This window comes from Salmo salar, chromosome ssa13, assembly GCF_905237065.1.
Source record: "Salmo salar chromosome ssa13, Ssal_v3.1, whole genome shotgun sequence".
In the NCBI taxonomy this organism is placed as follows: domain Eukaryota; kingdom Metazoa; phylum Chordata; class Actinopteri; order Salmoniformes; family Salmonidae; genus Salmo; species Salmo salar.
Window position 1 is genome coordinate 36,472,339 of NC_059454.1, and position 17,423 is coordinate 36,489,761.

At 39.2% G+C, this 17,423-nt stretch overlaps 2 protein-coding genes across 2 annotated transcripts; one reads left to right on the top strand and one right to left on the bottom strand.

Moving 5' to 3' along the window:
• Positions 1-3,763: 3,763 nt before the first annotated feature.
• cebpb (CCAAT enhancer binding protein beta) lies at positions 3,764-5,373 on the bottom strand. The gene is given in 1 exon segment (NM_001139913.1): positions 3,764-5,373. A coding segment is annotated over 1 exon segment (876 nt). The 5' UTR covers positions 5,147-5,373; the 3' UTR covers positions 3,764-4,270.
• A 2,577-nt stretch (positions 5,374-7,950) lies between these two features.
• peds1 (plasmanylethanolamine desaturase 1) lies at positions 7,951-12,017 on the top strand. The gene is given in 6 exon segments (NM_001140836.2): positions 7,951-8,244; positions 9,674-9,793; positions 9,914-10,005; positions 10,145-10,289; positions 10,432-10,644; positions 11,493-12,017. Coding segments are annotated over 6 exon segments (828 nt in total). The 5' UTR covers positions 7,951-8,108; the 3' UTR covers positions 11,615-12,017.
• The last annotated feature ends 5,406 nt before the right edge of the window (positions 12,018-17,423 follow it).

The window sequence follows — 17,423 nt, forward strand, 5'->3', positions numbered from 1 at the left end:
TGTTTTGTCACCTGCCAGTGTTTTCCCTTATGCAAGAGCAGGATGGCATTCTGTTTCACAAGACCCATAATACTTGCTCTGCAGTGACCACAGGTCCCTGCTACTGCACGTCAGTGCTGCCTCTTTGCAGTCGTTCACAGTAAAATAGGAGAAGTAAAGAAGCTGTTGAAATCTGGGTTCACTCCAAGACAGATCATCCTCCTGCCTCTTACGGTATCTCAGCATTTCTGAATTCCCGTAGCAAGGCCCATGCTCCGGATATCCGGGGCGCACATCTCTCACATTACTGCCATTTTTTATCTAGGTTAAAGGGATAATTCACCCAAATTACAAAATTACACATTGGTTTCCTTACCCTGTTAGCAGTCTATGGACAAGTATGACAGCAATCCATGCTTTGGTTTAGTTTCCCTGGCACTGTTTCCACATGCTAACATTTTAGCATTTGTGGCACTAAATCTCATTCAAGTCATGGGACCGATATTAGCATTTTTCACACATCATGTCCAAATCATCTAAAAGTATCTCAAATTGATTGTGAAGCTCAACAAATTCACTTATGGAGGTTTTAAACATGATGTGAGTAAGAAATGTTAATATTGGTCCCATGACTTTAATGTGATTTGTGTCACAAATGCTAAAACATTAGCATGTGGAAATAGTGGCAGGGAAACTAAACCAAAGCATGAACTGCTGTCATACCTTGTCCGTAACCTGCTTACAGGGTAAGGGAACCAATATGTCATTTTGTAATTTAGGTGAACTATCCCTTTATTGGCATGTATTGGTCTGTAATTTAGGTGAACTATCCCTTTATTGGTCTGTAGTAGTGAACTGTTCGTTAACAAAAAATGTAATCAGATACAGTGAGTATCTGCCTGACAATCTAAGTGAATATCCTGCATGACCTTGAACTGTAAAGTGTAGTAGAGATGTTTCAACCTTTCACCCCTGAATTAGTAGTTTAAGCATTGACATACTGTACATACACCCACATGTAAACAAAAACACACACACACTCACTCATATTATTGTACTTACTGGAATAATAATAATAATAATAATAATAGATTACATTTCTATAGCGCTTTTCATAGAATCTCAAAGCACTTCAAGAGCAAAAAACAATCAAGCAATATATTATGACAGGTCAACCAATAGAGATCAAGTCTTTGAATGCTGCATCCTCTGAAGATGGAGAGGGTCAGTTCATGGCTTGAGTGAAGGGAGCTGGTCAGAGGATGGTAGATGAAGGTGATGGAGTCTGCTGATGATCTTGTGGAGGTCTTATAGCCAATGTTTATAAATAATATTTATAAAGAAGAGTAACACCCAATATATAGTTTATAAATGTGTTATTACTTTTGTATAATGCAACTGTGTTGACAGAGCAATGTAATTTTGTTTCCCAAAAAGTGTATAGCGTACACACAATTTGGAAATGAATATGATTCAAGAAAAGTCAACTTGGTACATTTCCTGGTCAGTGTTCAATATCGTCCCCATACTTATTTGTTGTATATTGATATCATGTTGAAATGCTATGGTGTACAAAAAAGACACAGATATGTTGAAATATCACTGTTTCATGTGTCTTCAGGGAAGAGTGTTTTGAGGGAAGTCTCACATTGACCAGAAATAGAAAGAAAGTACAACAAGAATGGCTATAATTTATCTAGCTAGATCTCACTCTAAATAAACAAAACTAGTGATTCATAGATGTGAGGGATAGCTTACCATTTTACCATGTCCTGTTTAAAGTCTCAAACACGAGGTGGGGCTGCTCTGTTTGTATTGCTCTACCAGAGGAGTTTTTAGGAGGGCTATTCGTCTGCAGTAGGTATGATGCAATGTGGAGTTTACGGACAACCACTGCTCATTGATGGTAATATGTGTGGGAAATTCCCTCTCCTCAGTCTGAACCAGGCACTAGCAGGGATCTGGGAGGCTCCAGGAGCTGCAGGGGGCAGGACTACAAGGTCACCCCAAGTAACAAGTTTGACCACTGTGTGTGTGTGTGTGTGTGTGTGTGTGTGTGTGTGTGTGTGTGTGTGTGTGTGTGTGTGTGTGTGTGTGTGTGTGTGTGTGTGTGTGTGTGTGTGTGTGTGTGTGTGTGTGTGTCAGACTGAGAGCAATAACCAAGGGCAATCCATTTAAACTGAGGGTAAAACTCAATGATGTTAATGCTATGCTGCAGCTTAGAAAACAAACCAAACCAAGACAATGCAGTGTACACTACTTTTAGGAATCAATCAAATTAAGTGAATGTACAGTATAATTTGGGTGAACTATCCCTTTAAGTATTACAACCTATTGCTAGATTTGTCTTGTAAGTTCAAATTGCAGAGGATATTTTTTTTCATTGGGTGTGACATTTTAATTCACTGATGGAACAAGAAGATGTTGTTGAGCAATACACTCTGTTTCCATAATGGGAAGTTGTGTTGTGAAATCCAGTATGTTCAAAACATTGTATTTTCTATTTTGTGTGAAACAAGGAAGAATGACAGTGTCAAAATGTACTTGGAGCTATTGGGTGCAGTAACAAAGCCTCATTGAGAAATACATAAAGCACACATACACAATTTGCTCTCTCTCCTGAAACTGGAATCCTTCCCAAACCTCCGCCCTGCATTGTCATGGGTATACAGTAGGCCATGCCCATGTCAAAGATGTTCTTATGAGTGAGGTGGCAGGGTGGAGGGTTATCTAGAACCTGAAAGGGTTATTCGGCTGTCCCCATAGGAGAACCCTTTGAAGAACCCTTTTTTGGTTCCAGGTAGAACCCTTTTAGGTTCTATGTACCCTAAACCCAGAGGGTTTTATATAGACCCCCAAAGGGTTCTACCTGAAACCAAAAAAGGTTATCCTATGGGGACAGTTGAAGAACCCTTTTGGAACCTTTTTTTTCTAAGAGTGTATTATTACGGCAACTCTTGATGGCCAAGTTTGATAGTATTTTCAGTCATTTCCACATTCATGTGTAGAAATGGTGGCAACTTGGTATTATCGACCAGTTCCACTGAGACTAGTTTTTAGTTGAAACTAAAACTGAACTTGCTTATCTAGTCTTACTGATCAAACTGGACAATCAGTGGATGAGGTAATCAAAGAGAATTACTTCCACATCCAAAATCACTGTTCTTTTTGGGTCGTCTCATAGGCTAAATATTAAAGTATACCACTTGATATTTGAGGCTGGCAGGTTATACACGTTTTCAAAAAGCTGTTTGCAGGACTGTGGTGGTGTGTTTGGGCAGGAGGTTAGTTGCTGATTAATCTTGGTTAGTGAGGCCTTGAACCCCTCTGTGGGTCAGTGGACCCAACAGACTATTGACAGAGGTGTGTGCCTAAGATAATGGTGCCATTGGATAAAAAAGGCTCAGTTAGTATGTCTTCTTTCACCAATACACTGCTAAATTGTTTAACTGAATCACGCTGTAGTAATACTGGTATTTACATTTAGGTTCTCAATATCATGACTTATCATTTTGAATAACTATAATTAGATGCAAATTAGTCATCATATTCCAAATCAGTTGCCCACAGGTCTAAAATAATATATAAAAACTACCTTATGTTTGAGTTTATGTACACCTATATTTTTATTCCTTGAATGTGAGTGAATATGTATGTGAGTGAAAAGATACATAAATGTTAGATTTAATTCTGTGTATGTGTGTGAAAGAGAGAGTGGAATACACCAGTCAGATGATCTACTACCTTTTTGAAATGTCACAAATAAACATACAAATTAATAATATCAAAGTAGAAATCTGTTTAATTCAATAAAATATCAAGTACCATTAAAACATGTGTACATTTTCATCATATTAAGAGATTACTTAATTCATTGACAATACTGTTACAAAGAGTTGCATCATGCCTCTGCAGTGGGCTACAACACTTCCCTTGATAACCATTGCTCCAGATAAAGAAAGGTATTTTTAAATAACAGAATATTTATCAATATTCTATATAAAATACAAAGCCCGTGCTGAAATACTGCATACACCAAATGAATAAAAGACAGAATGAAGGTGACATGTCAAGAATCATGAATGGTTGCACATTCCATGCACCTTCTGTGCTTAATCATAACGTGTCTTGTAAACTGTTGGTGGCTTTTTCCACATATAGATTCTGTACACAAACGAAACATATTGGAATCACTTTTTCAGAATTATGGCACAGCGATAAATGGGTTTTTAAGTCAGAGCCTGATAAAGTACCGGTTTCCAGAGGTGTGTGGGCACTCCGGTGTGGCTAACTAACCGGTGGCAGAGAGCAAATTACGCAGGGTGGCAAGTTCTCTTGACAGCTGCTCCACGCGTTTTTGTAAACGATCATTCTCTGCAGCCAGTTCCAGCACTTTGTGTTGCGTCTCCGTATTGCGCATTTTGGCTTTATCCCTGCTCTTTCTAACAGCAAGGTTGTTCCTCTCCCGCCTCTGCTTATATTCCTCACTGTGCTTTTCCAGTCGCTTCTTCCCCTTGACACCAGACGACATTTTCTCGCCCCGCGAAGGCGACGTGCATTTACCTGACAGGGCAGGTGTGCCGGGTGGACTGGAGGAAGACGAGGATGCAGTGGAAATGTTACCAAGGCTGCCACTTGGAGTCGACTGGTAATGAAGATACCTCATGTCGTAGCCAGTTGAACCGTTGTCCATTCTTGGGTCCTCTTGAGACTCGTCTCTTTCACCGGCTTTAAAGTGGTTCCCAAGAAACTCCGGGCTGAACACGGTGTCCACACGGGTCTCCTGCAGTTCAGGATAGCCCAGGACGTATGGCTCTCTATTGTCGTGCACACTTGTCTCCCGCTCGTTGAGAGATATGTAGTTTCTGTAGTTTTGTTGTAATGATGAACGTCTCTTGATCCTGCTTTCCTCGGCAAGGAAATCTGCGAATATGTCTACCCCTCTCTGCTGAGTTTCGTTATGTGTTGCCAGTTGTTGACAGTGCGCAGCAGGAGGATCCAAGTAGACACTGAAATCTATCGCTTTGTCGTTCTCGGCTATGCCAAGCTCCGTCATCGAGCCGTCAATGGGCTGCTTGCAAGTGCTGTTATCGCTAATGGGCCTGGTAATGTAGTTTGTACTCTGGAAAGCAAAGCAATCCCTGTCGTAGAAACCGGCCACTTCCATGGATCTTAACACCCGCTGGATTGCGGGAACATCGAAACCAGGGGCAGACGCCCGGGAAATTGGCTACGCGAGTAGGCCTAATGCTGTCTGAAAACACTAACGTATATTGGCACACGACTGAATGTCACTGTGACAATATTGAGTTATTGAAGAAAACAAGAAACTTGAAGAATTAGCTATTACTCAGCAGAAAGTTGTTGTCAATGTCACCAGATTGATGAGTAAAGTTGATGTCTATTGCAGCAGTGAGAGTCTAGGAAAGTTTTATATAGACTGTGTAAGAATGGGCGGAGCTGGTGTGATATGTTCCCCTTCTCTAACTAACCTCTTCCGTCTTGATTTCATGCTCTGAATTGTAATTAAGGATCCTCCCCCTTTTTCCCAATGTTCGCCTAAAATGACATATCCAAATCTAACTGCCTGTAGCTCAGGACCTAAATCTAACTGCCTGTAGCTCAGGACCCAAATCTAACTGCCTGTAGCTCAGGACCCAAATCTAACTGCCTGTAGCTCAGGACCCAAATCTAACTGCCTGTAGCTCAGGACCTAAATCTAATTGCCTGTAGCTCAGGACCCAAATCTAACTGCCTGTAGCTCAGGACCCAAATCTAACTGCCTGTAGCTCAGGACCCAAATCTAACTGCCTGTAGCTCAGGACCCAAATCTAACTGCCTGTAGCTCAGGACCCAAATCTAACTGCCTATAGCTCAGGACCCAAATCTAACTGCCTGTACTCAGGACCCAAATCTAACTGCCTGTAGCTCAGGACCTGAAGCAAGGATATGTATATTCTTGATACCATTTGAAAGGAAACACTTTGAAGTTTGTGAAAATGTTAAATTAATGTAGGAGAATATAACACATTAGATCTGGTAAAAGATAATACAAATAAAACATTTTTTTTGTACCATCATCTTTGAAGTGCAAGAGAAAGACCATAATGTATTATTCCACCCAGACGCAATTTAGATTTTGGCCACTAGATGACAGCAGTGTATGTTCAAAGTTTTAGACTGATCCAATGAACATCTGTTCAAAATGTTGTATCAAGACTACCCAAATGTGGCTAATTGGTTTATTAATACATTTTCAAATTCATAATTGTGCACTCTCCTCAAACAATAGCATGGTATTCTTTGACTGTAATAGCTACTGTAAATTAGATTCACAAGAACGTAAACTTGGGGGGGGGGGGGGTATGTCCTGTGCCCAGTGGGAGCCTACAAAGCTAGGTTCAAATCCATGTGTATTTGAGTCTATTTAACAAATACATGTGTATTTGCGTGTTTGTATGAAATACTTATGTGCTGTGTATTTTAGTATTTCTTAAATAATGTGACCAAATCGACTAGTTCTATTTGTATTTTCAAATAATTTCCTATAAATAGCCTACTATTAGAAACTATTTTCAAATACTTGTTTCCATATACATTATCTTAAATACCGCTAGGACCAAACAGACCCGGGTGTAAATGCATGGAATATTTAAATATGTGTATTTTAAAATACACTTGTCTGTAGTAATAGCCTAACTATAATATCCTACTAATAAATTCTATTCTATTCTAAAGACAGTCACAGATTAAGGTTTTGCCACTGTAGATTTGAAACAATTTGTAGAGATACTTGAAATATCAAATCACACATTTTAGGGCAGAGTGTAAATCCATTATCTACCATATTGTAACCCACAGAGTCAACACTTTCCATTGAGAAGACTGGGAAAAGGAACAATAATTTGTGACTTGTGGGTCAATGATTTTGGAAAATTATATTTAGTCTACGCTGCCATCTAGCGGTATTGTAAGATACAATTCACTCGACTGTAAACGTCAGCAGATCTCTGACTAAGCCTTCTACTAGGCTATTAAACGTTTATGTTGATTGTGACTTGTATTACTTTCTTTGGGGCGATCACCCCAATAGTTTCCAGCAAAATTCTCTATTGTGATAATTGCTTGATTTATGATCTCAAATAGGCCTAACACAGTTCAGTGAGAATTAAGTTAAATTACGAAATTATAAAAACTGTAGTATACAACCACAAAGTGTTTTGCCCTAAACATAATTTCAACATCGTTGACATGCCATGACTGCCTTTAAATTAAAGGCCTATATCTCTCTTCTAATTTAGCATTAGGTTTGCCTACCACGTATAACTTGGAAAAGCTGTCTGACGTGTAAAGGGGCAATCTGCGGTTGTTACATCTACTTTTGGACTTGTAAATTAATATTTACCCATTCATTCTTGAAGACTATAACTTATAAATGCCTGGTGAGTTTAGTTCAACTGTCGTACCCCATCATAACCCAAACTGTAAGCTTGTTTTACTCCAATGTTTATAAATAAAGTAAATGTAAACAAATGCTATTCAGCCTTAAAACATGGTTAAAACTATACTTTTGATATCATGGATGGTCAGTCCAAGCATCCATAGCTCTGTCTATGAATTTGAGAACGATTATATTTCTCCTGCCCCCTCCCTCAGATTTTTACAGAAACAAGGGCGGGTATTTATTTGTTATTGTTGCAACTGCTGGTTGCCGCTTTAACAGCCAAACTCACATGCTCTGATTGGCCACTCAAGGGTGGGGTCAGGCAATGCGTTCGTTCTCCTCACTACCTAATTGGTTATTCGCCTGATTATGGAACTAAGTACGACTCCGTAATTGGCTGTTTTAGGTAGCAAGCTCAATGTGATAGGGTTAGAAAGGCAATGCAGTTTTACGGCAAAAAAATAGTCCTGCATGATTTTCACCCCAGGATAGCCCGATTCTTACCAGAGCGGGCCGAGATAGATCTCAGATTCATGAGCACCGAGTCGTACACCTTTGCCAGACGCAGGCGGCTTGTAAAACGAGCGCGCTCGATCATTCGTAAAGGCGTGTATCTTGTTATGTAGTTCCTCCCTACATCTGTTGGTTTCCTGGCTGTGGAAAGCGGTTGAACCAGGAGTGGAACATGGCGAGAATGGTAAACGAAAACGGGTGTGGACAAGAGTTACAGAGCACAGAGCTAAATGGACCCGGTCGAGGTACAGCGCGGTGGGGTCCCCAACACGCAGGTGCTCTGGAACTTGCGAATTTGTATTCTCCAGGTGAGGCAACAAGCTATCTCTTTTGTCAACGCCACTCAGGAATGTCGTAGCCTACTAACGTTACATTTATACAATACTTACGCTTATATATCGATCAGCCAATTAAGCTTCAGGATTTTACTAATTAGGATCACGGGAAAGAAGTTTGGCTTTTTAATATTAGTATTTTTAGTTCAGGTACAATTCCGGAATACGGAAATGACATTACAACTGTAACTATACTGTAAAAGCCATACACAGAAAGCTCCACACGCACACTGGGAGAGGCTTGCTTGACCTTTCAAAACAATTTGCCCTAATTGCCAAGTGTATGATGTCAGGAATGGACCAAAGCTCCGTCATAATAAACTGAAGTGTGCACCGTTAATTTATCTAACTACACAAAGTATTTAAAAGAAGATTCATGTAAGCTAGCCTAATGTATGAGGACAGATTACTGTACCAATTGAGCATTTCCTTCTTTGAGTCAGTTGAACTCTAAACACAACCTATTTGCATGTTACCTTTTGTACTTGATGCTTTTGAAAGTATTTTTTCTTTTCTGCTTGACTCCCATTGAAAGACACTGAATGCATAGGTGCTACTGTGTCCAGAATGCTCCTGTGTCAGCCCTAATAGCACTACAACTGGTCACACTGGTCAGGCTCCTCATTAGCTCTGGTCCATGGTGTTTATGTGCAACTCCTCTGTTGAGGCTGAGATGCATGTAAACGCCCTGGAACAGAGCTCTTTACTGGTACAGCATTGCTCTGGTGTAAGGAGGCTAACTGACTTTGCAGGGTATTGCCTGGGGTGTTGAGCTATAAGGCTGCTTGGCCTTAAACTGTCTTTGAGCTGTAAGAATTGGATCAGTATTTCTGTCCCAGTTGATTCTCAATGAAATGAGTAGCTACAACAGCAAAGCATGTAGCGTAAGAAAGCCTTCTAAGGTTATCAGTTAAGTGAATGCACATCCAGTAACTCGCAGGTACAGGGTACAAAAAGTTATGTCATGAAAGAAAGAGCTACTCGCTAACCGTTGAAGACCATTGGGTCGAAACGTTGTGTAACCGATGTGAAATGGCTAGTTAGTTAGCGGTGGTGCGCGCTAATAGCGTTTCAATCAGTGACGTCACTCGCTCTGAGACCTGAAGTGGTTGTTCCCCTTGTGTTGCAAGGGCCGCGGTTTTTGTGGCGCGATGGGTAACGATGCTTCGTGGGTGTCAGTTGTTGATGTGTGCAAGGGTCCCTGGTTCGAGCCCGGGTTGGGGCGAAGTTGCACAAAAAAATTGCAGGAGCATTCAAGTGTATCTATCTTTTCTTTCATTGAGAGGTTATATCATTGGGCATAATATTGTCTAACTATGTTGAAGATCCACCCCTGTGCCTTTTTCTATAGTTTTACAGTTCTTTAATCATGGGATGTTAATTTGTCTGTTTGTCTCCACAGGAAAAAGATGTCAGGAATGGATAAGTGTTGTCCTCTGCTTCTCTCTCATGGCCTTCAATTTTTGTCACCTCCTTGTTAACTTCCACCTGGGTCATATGTGGTACATCCTTTTGGGCATTGGTAAGCAGCGCTGACGCACCAGTCAATAGAATAGGCTTACATCCCATGTTATGTTTCTCATTGATTGACACGATTGTTTGCTTACATGTCCCCTCCATCTCTTCCCGCTCTCTCTCTCAGTGGCAGGAATATTGACTGCAGACTTTGCCTCTGGTCTAGTCCACTGGGGGGCTGACACCTGGGGATCTGTGGAGCTACCCATCGTTGGAAAGGTAGCATTTGCTAACGTGACTGGATTTGAAGATATTGTCCCCAGAATGTGTGTTGTCTAATTATCTAATTGTTGTCTTGACTTTCTGATTTACTGTTTCTCCTGTTATTTTGAACTCACTTTCTGATATCTTGCCCCAGGCCTTTATCCGACCATTCAGGGAGCATCACATTGACCCTACAGCTATCACCCGCCATGACTTCATTGAGACAAATGGTGACAACTGCATGCTGACCCTGATCCCATTAGCACACATGGCTTTCAACTTCCTTACCCTCTCGCCTGGTGAGCTACTGCCAAACATGGCACAATTATCATTCAACTGAGCCAAAGCTCTGGCATCTGAAAACGTCATTTTCTAGAGCCCTAAAATCGTCTTCTTTCGCTTTCCCGCTCTCTCTGTTTCTCTCTCTCGACCCACATATAGCGGAGCACTATCACAACTACCCCTGGCACTGCTATGTGATGGCACTGGCCATTTTCGTTACCCTAACCAACCAGATTCATAAGTGGTCGCACACATACTTCGGGCTGCCAGGCTGGGTGGTCTTTCTACAGAACTGCCACATCATCCTGCCCCGCAAGCACCATCGCATCCATCACGTTTCCCCCCACGAGACATACTTCTGCATCACCACAGGTCAGTGCTAGTGGGAATGGTCTTTGTGTGTATCAGAATATGTCTTTCAGGATACGAGTAAGGGGAAAATATCATTAAACTAAATCGGCAGCCAACTACCTTTTCCCCTTTGGCTGCATTTACACAGCTCAATTTTGATCTTTTTTTTCCCACTAATTGGGTCTTTTGACAAATCACTTTTGACATCAGATCTTTTTCAGAGCTGATCTGATTGGGGAAAATACCAATTAGTGGAACAAATATCAGAATTGGGCTGCCTGTCTATGCAACTGGGAAATGAAATGGCACACCCAGAATCCAATATTTAACAATAATGCCTTGCGATCTGGAGGACAGCCTTACACATTGCCCCAGTCGTCCAAATGTGTTATCCGTGCCCTTGGCGATATCATGGAAAGTAATGGTTTGAGGACATTCAAAGATCTGAAAGAAGCATTTATATTACCAGGTAGCTCTTTTTTTTGAGTTTGAGTTTATTGATTCTTGCTCACAGATAAAACTGAAGAAATCATCATGCAATTGGGGGAATGTAAGTGGAGACTCGGGATGGAGGGGGCGCGTGGTTGGGGAATGGCTTGGGGGGGTGCTTTGTTTCTTTTCCTTGGATACAAAATATTACAAAACTATTGATACTGTTCTTTATCTTTGTATGCATTCCTGTTTTTTTAGTTTTTTTGAGTGGCAGCCAACAGGTACAAGAAAATATGATAACTGAATTGATATGACTTTTGATGTTATAACTGTATCTGTAACCCCCTCTGAAAAAAATAACAAAAAAATGAAATAGTTGGTCAAAAAGGAATTGTGCTGCCTGTCTAAACGCAGTCATAATGGTCTTATCTCCCCAGGCTGGCTGAACTATCCCCTGGAGAAGCTGGGGTTCTGGTCTAGGCTTGAGGATCTGATCCAGAGTGTGACTGGGGAGAAGCCCAGGTCTGACGATCTGAAATGGGCCCACAAAACCAAGTAACCATGCAGACTGGCTGCATCGCTACCTCAGGAGTCTTCAGTCTCTTTCTCGCCTAACTCCAGCTGGAACCGATAGGAGACACCAACATAAGGATCTGGTTTCAGAGATGCCATATAGCTTTAAACCTTGCACATTTTGTCTGGTTCTAACCGTGGAGTGTTTTGTCAAGGGCCCAGGGGTGTTTTCTTAACCTACTGTGGAAATCTGAGTGGGAAGTGCTTTTTGAAATAATAACATTTTGAAAGCACTAATACATTGCAATACTTTCTCAACTCCTCATCTAGCTCTTTATTTCTGATCGTGTATGTCTAACTTGACTCAACCTTTCTTGAGGTGTAACACTAAAGCCATTGTCCTCAAAAGGGGCAGTCAAATATTTTTTTCATCCACTTTACAAAGACTGAAAATGCTAAAAAAAAAAAATACCTTTCACCGAAAACTCAAAATATCCCAACTCAAAATATCCCAACCAGAAATACTTGAAGGAAACAGTTTGCTTTTTTGCAGCACTTAGTGTTTATTTGTCACTGTTTAATGATTCTTTTTTTTAATCTGGTCATCTCACTGGGTAGCATGGACACAGTATTTTGTGTCCTTCACCTGTCAAGGACTGCCTATTACCTTAATTTGCTATTCATAGTTGATGCCGGTTAACACTAATTCGCCTACCTAAGATATTTTGCTTAACATTATAGTGCAGTGCTGGCTTATATTTTGTCTACATCCAATTGACGTAACTGCTATGTTCGTCCAGACTTCTCAAACAGCCTTAACAATCACAGATGCAGGGATCTCTTGCCTTTCATTTCACTTCTCTATTGCAGAACCTATTATGTAATGCTTCTGTTCTTTTCAACCAGTGGTTTTCTGTCTTCAATTTGCAAGTATCCATACAGTCATTCTCAAGTAATTTGCCAATCCTTTTTTTACACACCACACACCCTTTTTAAATCCCAGAAGCATGGAAGTGGTAAAACACAACATTACCCTTCAGTGATATTGACAATACTTCTGCTGTCTAACAATACCAAGCAGGCTGCAGTGATGGCCTAATACTTTGAGTGCAGTAGAAGAGTAATCAAAAGTGATGAATCATCATAATTAGCAAAATACCTGAAATGAAAGTGCTTTGTGTGTATGCTCTAGTAATCATGTTTGTAAATGAACTGTGCAGCAGATACCTTTGCAGTCTGACTGGTGATGAACCTGAACCTTGTGTCTTCACTACCTTAACCTAAAAAAATGCCTGGTTGGCTGGAAATGCTATTCATGCTCTTAAATTCCCTTAACATAGACATTCTTTCATTATAAAAGGCACACTATTACCTCTCTCTGCATGTGATATTTATTGTCATTGTCACAGACCGAACCGTTGACGTACAAAATTAATGACTGAGGTAATCGTGTGTGGGAGTTATCTTTCATAATGAATTGAACTCTGGGGCTTTTATTTCCAGCACCAAAAACCAGTGACAGTGTGGTAGTGTGCATGTTATTCTCCCATATATAAATCACTTCCTGATTTTATATTTGAAAATAGTTCAGCTTGGGAAGAATAAAGGCTGTACACAAGTACACTGGTCTCAAATTCCCTATTCAAAGGTGTGTGTGTGTCACACTGACTTACATACTGTATACATGCATGCAGGTTGGCTTATGCAGGCAATATGTAGGATCACCAGCTTTCCTTACTGTTTTCATGTAACTAATTAATTGCTTGATAGTGGAATGAAATCAACCTGCTGTAAGTGAGCACTTGAGTTTTGGGGAAGTTTTGCTATTGTTCAGTAATGTTTTTTTTTTTTAGTTGGGCCTTTATTTGAACAACCCAAATTGTCACAATTACTTTTAAGTGCTAGGCTTACTGTAATGTGGCTTTTGCATTCATAGTTAGGAAGTTTAAAAACAATGTGTCAAATTAAACTAGCTCAGATGTTTTATTCAGAAGTCAAAATTAATTTACTGAAAGCTAACAAAGGTCCTTATTCTTCTGACTCAGTTCATACATTTCTCAATTGTAGGTCAGCAGAAAAATCCCTGCAGAGTTTGTTTTATTATAAGTAGGATATTATAAAAGCTGGGAAAGTGATGACATTTTGTTTCACCACCACTGGTTCTATTGGGAGTGAATCATTTCAGTCAAACCCAACCAGGTTGATGTATGAATATCTTGTTGGCAGGTACTGTTTATCATCCTTCAAATTAGTATATTGTTGGCCAGAAACATTCATAGATCAATCATGAAATAACATTCTCATGTTGTTTTGGTGCATTTAATGGATATGGTCTTATGGGTCCTATTAAAAATAAATGGCTGCCATTATCCCTGTGGAACCAGAAGTAGTGACACATACTATGCATCAATTCCATTGCTTATTGCTGTTCTGCTTTGTATAGGCTAGGTAATATTAAAGCAGGTGTGAGTTTACATATTAACTACAATGTCATTTATACTTTTTTTTTTTACTAAGGATACTAGTAAGTATTGTATAGAAGTAGGGAGAGGATAATAGTAAATAAGCAGCTCAATCAATAATTATGACTACCGCTTCACTAGTTTATTAAATAATTCAGTTGAGGGGAAGAAGTTTGAATGGATAAACTGAAATGGCTTTTCATATTGGTGAAATTGTAACCTCTTATCAGTTGTCTTTCAGATCATGTTGCTCTTGACCAATGCCAAACTTTACTTGATTGATGGATAATTAAAAAATTAGTCAGTTTATAATGTAGTATATGCAAGATTTCATCTGTCATACTTTTGCCATTGCAGATTTGAAGTTACAGGGTGTAATATGATGCATTAAGCCATGTGTTTAGTACAAACTATTGCCTAGATGTAAATGTGTGATTAAGTTATTTTAATGACCTAATTGCTTTAATACAATACTTTTTCAATGAATGGGTTTAGTTAAAGCTCTTCAGTGTAACATTTGGTTTGTCTAAATGATACAAGAATAGAGATGTTGCCTAATGCACTTATTTTTCAAAAGAAAGATCAATCATGTTATATAAATGGTTATTGTTGATTGTTGGGGTGTGTTTCTGACATGAGATTTGTAGTGCTCCTTGGACCTCAAAGGATGGCCTTAGCTTACCGGTACAATATTGTTGGCCTACTTATGACTTGCAACCGCACTATACTATTCAATTGATTCTGCTCTTAAAAAACCTTAAGGATCTACCCCTTTTTTTTCTTTCAATTTTCACCTAAAATTACATACCCAAATCTAACTGCCTGTAGCTCAGGACCTGAAGCAAGGATATGCATATTCTTGATACCATTTGAAAGGAAACACTTTGAAGTTTGTGGAAATGAATGTAGGAGAATAACACAGATCTGGTAAAAGATAATACAAAGGAAAAAAATCATGTTTTTTTTGTACCATCTTTGAAATGCAAGAGAAAGGCCATAATGTATTATTCCAGCCCAGGTGCAATTTAGATTTTGGTCACTAGATGACAGCAGTGTATATTCAAAGTTTTAGACTGATCCAATGAACCAGTGCACATCTGTTCAAAATGTATCAAAACTACCCAAATGTGCCTAATTGGTTTATTAATACATTTTCAAGTTCATAATTGTGCACTCTCCTCGAACAATAGCATGGTATTCTTTCACTGTAATAGCTATTGCAAATTGGACAGTGCAGTTAGATTAACAAGAATTTAATCTTTCTGCCAATATCAGATATGTCAATGTCCTGGGAAATGTTCTTGTTACAACCTCATGCTAATCGCATGAGCCTACATTAGCTCAACCGTCCCGCGGGGGACCCACCGCTCCTGTAGAGGTTTTAAATTATCCAAAATCCATGTCATCTTTTCTCTGATATGAATCCTGTGGATGTTAGTAAAGTATGGTTGTGATGATGGAATTTTAGATATCAGAAACCCCATGCCTTGATGCCTTTTTGTTGTCTTCCATGTGGAAGACTTACTGTGTGTGTGATATTTATAAAGAAACTAAACACCAATATATTACTTGGTTGTGTTCATTATTCCCATTATATCTAACAAAGACCTTCCATGAGAACAATTACTATAGCACAGATTATTAATTATATTGACCAGATACTTAATTGGCCGCCATAATGAACATTTTTGAAGACATTTATTTAAGGCAGTAAAATCAGGTGGGAACATTCTAGGCCATGAGAGGGCAGATACGAGTGTGATAACAGGCACAATTCCAGTATTTTATTTCATTTTTTTGTTCCTCCAAAGTTGCTGGGATGTCGTGTCATTCTTATATCGGTACATTTAACAACCTAAGCGTTACAAAACTCCTATTAGATCAAATACGCCATTCAATTTTTTGTTAAGCAAATTCTACTCTCATTGACCATGTTTCCATCCTCAGTTTTTATGCAAGTAAAGTCATATGGTATAAAAAAAAAAAATCAGGACAGCTGTGATGGAAACAAGTTTTGGTACAATTTTATAAATGACAACATTTGTTTGACGTGGGATGTTTTTATAATCGCTAAAATTAATTATGCGAGAAATGGCGGAAACTGCTTTATATGCAAATATTGGTATAACCATATCAAAGTAAACTTGGAGTCGTGATGACTTGGTGTGTAGACCTCCCACTACGACTCGGGGAAACTATGCAGTTTATTAGGCTACAGATTAAATAAGTTGTGAAAGTGCACGGTATGAGCTTGATGCTCCTTTCCAATAAAATGTTGAGGGTCTTATTCTGGTGACATGATGATCGATGCTTTACTGCCGTTTGACAAATAAAAATATTCTCGCTCTTATGCATAATAATCTCATGTGTTGTAGACTAAACTACCAGCAGAGACTACCTGCACTGTATCTGCGAGCAGTTTAAAAAAAAATGTATTTCACCTTTATTTAACCAGGTAGGCCAGTTGAACAAGTTCTCATTTAGAACTGCGACCTGGCCAAGATAGAGCAAAGCAGTGCGACACAAACAACACAGAGTTACACATGGGATAAACAAACGTACAGTCAATAACACAATAGAAATATATATATATACAGTGAAACGTTGGGTAGAGCACAAGTGCCAAGACCAGTGTAGGCATGTTTGCTTTGTAACGCAACATTTTTGTGACAAAACATTGAACATTCAATTTTTATTCAGTACATGAAAACTTTGTGTGCACTACATCATCACTCACTGCTTTTTATCCGAAAAAAAAAAATGGTTTGGTGGAAAACATACCACTGTTGGGAAAATGCACATTTTCTTTATGCATATTTTAGAATATTTGCATGAAAACCTGTTGCCAATTGGATGGAAACCTAGCTATTGACCTCCATAGAGTACCACAGTATGAGTTATAATACCTATAAAACCTAGCAGTCAAAACAGGAAGTGGTTCCAATCATTTTTCCCAGAGAGGATTTTAGAAACACTTAAAATAAGGGCTGTGTTTTGAGTAGGCTTACAATTGCGTGATGTTTTGATAACCGTGTGAATCTCTCTAGGACAAGGTCACTTTTATCAATATATTCACCTGTATTCCCCCCCCCCAAAAAAAATGTAACGCCAATTAGCTGTTAATGTGGCTATCATAAAGAACTACAAATGCCATGATCTGGACGAGACTGCCAAATCGAGGCAAAGGTAAGGATCTCTAGATTAACTATCTGTTAGCTAAATGTAGTAATTAATACATTTTGTGGAAAAAAATTGTAAATTGACACAATACCTGTTAACAAAGGCGTCAGCTAGAGATGGCGTGCAGGGATTTGTAGTCTTACATGATGTCTACTTTGATGCTAAGTAGCATTTTCAAATCTGCAAGTAAATAGAGATGAATATATTGATAAA